The sequence below is a fragment of the Entamoeba histolytica genome, genomic scaffold (assembly GCF_000208925.1).
Source record: "Entamoeba histolytica HM-1:IMSS scf_1104750518569 genomic scaffold, whole genome shotgun sequence".
NCBI lineage: Eukaryota > Evosea > Mastigamoebida > Endamoebidae > Entamoeba > Entamoeba histolytica.
In genome coordinates, this window is record NW_001914933.1 from 58,496 (window position 1) to 62,220 (window position 3,725).

Here is a 3,725-nt window from a genome sequence, read left to right on the forward strand (position 1 = left end):
AATAGTAGCTTTCTTTATGCAACAGTAGCAATAACAAATAATTGTAATTCTCCTCCTGAAAGAACTTGAACTCTTTTATTAAGAATTCTTTTAATATCAAGAATTTCAACAACTTCATCAAATGCATTTCTTTCATCTAATGCACGAAGAATTTCTCCAACTGATTTAATAGAATTAACAGTTCGTGGAACACTATCAACGTATTGAATTTTCATTTCTGCTTTGAATTGATCATCAAGAAGTTTCTTAAAATAATTTTGTAAATCACTTCCTCTGTAATATTTAATAATTTCTGCCCATGATGGTGGATTTTTATATTGTCCAAGATTTGGTTTAATAGATGCTGCTAAAATCTTCAATGCAGTAGATTTACCAATACCATTAGTACCTACTAATCCAAGAATTTGTCCAGGTCTTGGCATTGGTAGTCTATGTAATTTAAATGAATTTGGTCCATAACGATGAGTAGTACATTGTTCTAAATTCTTTGGAAGATTAATGATTTTAATTGCTTCAAATGGACATTTCTTTACACATAATGCACATCCAATGCATAACGTCTCTGAAATAACTGCTCGTTTATCTTTTGGAAGTACTTCAATACAAAGTCCTCCTGCTCTATTAATTGGACATGTCTTTTTACATTCTAATCTGCATTTTCCTGGTTTACATCTATCGTTAATTACAGCGATACGATCAAGAGTATCTTTAGCATGTCTATCTTGACTCATTTTAAAGGAATTAACTTCTGAACTAAAAAAATTTGTAGGGTTTTTTCTATCAAAAAACAAATTCTATTTTTTTTTAATTACTTTCTTAACATCTTCTTTCCTTTTTTTTTATAACAAAATATTATTTTGTTTTATACTTTTGTTTTGTATTTTATGTTTTTGGTATTGTTATATTCTTTCATCATACAAAATAATAAAAGAAATATCATTAACTAAGAAATTAACACAACATAATAAGTACCTATTTCTTAGAGTAAAAAAGAATAGTATAATATTAAATATTATGTTAAACATAAGAATATTAAAAGAATATTATTGAAACACTTCTAATAATAATTCGAGTTATAATCATTTTCTTGGTTATTTTTTATTAGACAGTTGTTTCATTTTCTTCATTAATTTAAAGAAATATCATTCATTTCAATACTAAGTAACTAAACTACAATTATGTGATGTTACAACTATCTAACCTCATTTAAATGAAAATATGAAAGAAAAAGAATAAAAGTTTAATAATAACACTATTATATATTATTTGTTGTAATTTAAAACAAATAAATATATAAACATCATTTATTAAATTATTGAAATGAATGTTAAATTTAATGTATCTATTTAATGCAATGTTTGTATGAATGGTTTTTGAAGAGTGTTGAAACTAACTGATTTAAATTCATTTTGATTTTTGATGTATTAGTTGTTCAGTAATTTTTTCAAATGACTCTTGTATTTAATTATTTATATGAAATAATAGCACAAAAACAATGAATAGAAAAATTAAAATATCAATAATATTTATACTCTATTTTTCATTTATCTAATTTATATTATCTTTTAGATAAATTTTATGAGTTATTTCTATTTAAAATATAAGATTATCGAATATGAATTGTTTAATCATATTCTTCATACAAGAATTACCATGAATAATTTGTTTGAAAAATAAATTAATGAAACAACTGAGTAGTTAATTAAAAAAAGAAGAATAAATAGTTGATAAAATAGGCATACTAATAAAAATAATATAAAAACAATGACACAACAAATAGGTTGAACCAATAAAGAATGAATTAATATATCAAATAGAGCATTAAATAAATTAAAAAAAAATATTGTTCTAAACTTGATAGTTAGCTAATTGATATAAAGTCATTTCTGTACCATTAAAACAAAATGAAAATAAGTTAGAGAGTGATATAGTACTTTATATTCAACAATTAAAGTGGAATATTAAATGCAAATTCAAACACATTGACTTGTTTATATTTGAATATTAAGTTATTAGTGTTTATAAATAAAGTATCAAATATAACACATTTTAAGTTATTTTTAATTTAATTTGCTGAATTATAAAACACAATTATTAGAAAGAAAAGCATATAGATAATTTCTCAAGAAAAATCATAATAGTCATTAAAATGAAAGATTTTTATGATCTGAGTTTTTTGAAAATAAAATAATTTCTCAAATATATAGATAATTGTATTTGTTTGATTTTATAAACACCAAAAATGATTCTTTTTTGACTCAGGACAATCAGTGGTTAGTAAGGTTTTTTTATTTATTATAAAATTTAGATTGAGTTTTCGTATTAGGATATCCAACATATTTCTTAAATCTGATTTACTCAAAAAGATAATTCTATATTTGTTTAACTCACAGAAAATGGACAAATTTATGAGAATTTTCCCAAAAATAAAAAGAAAATATCCAGAAAAAATAAAAAGTCAAAAAGAAACTAAAAAAACAATAATTTGTGATGATAGATACAGAACAATTAATCACAGCTGTCTTCAATGAACTTGATGAAGAGCATACTGGGTATATTGATATTAGTGAATATTATGCTGGACTTTGCCAATTCGTTCCTGAAGCATCTTTTGATGCTGCAAAGGCTTTGTTTAAAATCTCTGATATTCAAAAAAACAATCGGATTGACTTAAAGCAATTTACTGAGTTAGTTCATTTTTATGTCAAAAACCAAGACGACGAAGATGAGTATTCAATTCTTTTTAAAAAATGTAGTTCAAATGGTTTTGTTCAAATAGAACAAGTTCACCAAATGTTTATTGCTATCAACAATAAACTAACAAAAGAACGAATTGATGAAGTGTGTAAAGAGTGTCATAAAGAACAAGAAGATAAATTAAATTATCAAGAATATATGAGCTGTGCATCAAAAGTTCGTTATGAGACACATATGGAAGAATATGAAGAATAATTGAATAAAATATCTCTCTTTAAGTGTTTTAGTAGTTATAAAAGAACTTCAAACACCAAACTTAGTTCAAGGCAAAACAGAAACCTTTTAAAACAAGAGAAGATGAACGTGATAAGATTTATAGAGAGAAACAACGATTTGGTGATCCTATGAGACAGATGTTTAAAAAAAGAAAAGAAAAAGAATTAAAGAAAGGAATTGAAGAAAAAGCACAAGAAATGAATGAAATAAAGGAAGGGATGAAAGAAACAACCATAAAGCAACGACCAAAATACCAAGGGAAATTTCCACAAAATAGATTTGGAATTGCACCTGATTATAAGTGGGATGGGATTGATAGAGGGAATGGATTTGAAATGAAATACTTTGCACAAGTGAATAAGAAAATCATTCAAAAGAGGAAAGAAGATATTAATGATGTTGTAGATTGGTGAATGAAGGCTTTTAATTAAGAAGTAATAAATAGAGAATAATTTTATATGTTTTAGATTAAAAATACCATAATAATAAGAAAAGAAATAATAAAATTAATTTGAAATAATGAGAAAGAAGGAAATAGGTCAAGAGAAACGTGTTAGTTGAATTGATAGCAATTTACCTGTCAAAATTTCTCGAGAGTAATAGAAATATTTTAAGGTAATAATAAGAAGAATAATATGACTGTATTCTGCAAACACTTTAAAATATCACATATTTTTTTGTTATTGTTTTAATTTTCATTCTATTACAAAATAAATAAAAAACAATGAATAAAGATTATAAAAATTGTGTTT

The 3,725-nt window shown here is 23.9% G+C and overlaps 2 protein-coding genes across 2 annotated transcripts; one reads left to right on the plus strand and one right to left on the minus strand.

The window, feature by feature from the left end:
- Positions 1-14: 14 nt before the first annotated feature.
- EHI_150540 (ATP-binding cassette sub-family E member 1, putative) lies at positions 15-731 on the minus strand (the record flags this gene model as incomplete). The annotated part of the gene is made up of 1 exon (XM_001913684.1): positions 15-731. One exon carries the CDS (start codon positions 729-731, stop codon positions 15-17), a length of 717 nt encoding a protein of 238 aa, XP_001913719.1.
- A 1,759-nt stretch (positions 732-2,490) lies between these two features.
- On the plus strand, positions 2,491-3,386 carry EHI_150550 (EF-hand calcium-binding domain containing protein; the record flags this gene model as incomplete). The annotated part of the gene is made up of 2 exons (XM_650747.2): positions 2,491-2,913; positions 3,024-3,386. The coding sequence occupies 2 exons, from the start codon at positions 2,491-2,493 to the stop codon at positions 3,384-3,386; spliced, it is 786 nt and encodes a 261-aa protein (XP_655839.2).
- Between the last annotated feature and the right edge of the window lie 339 nt (positions 3,387-3,725).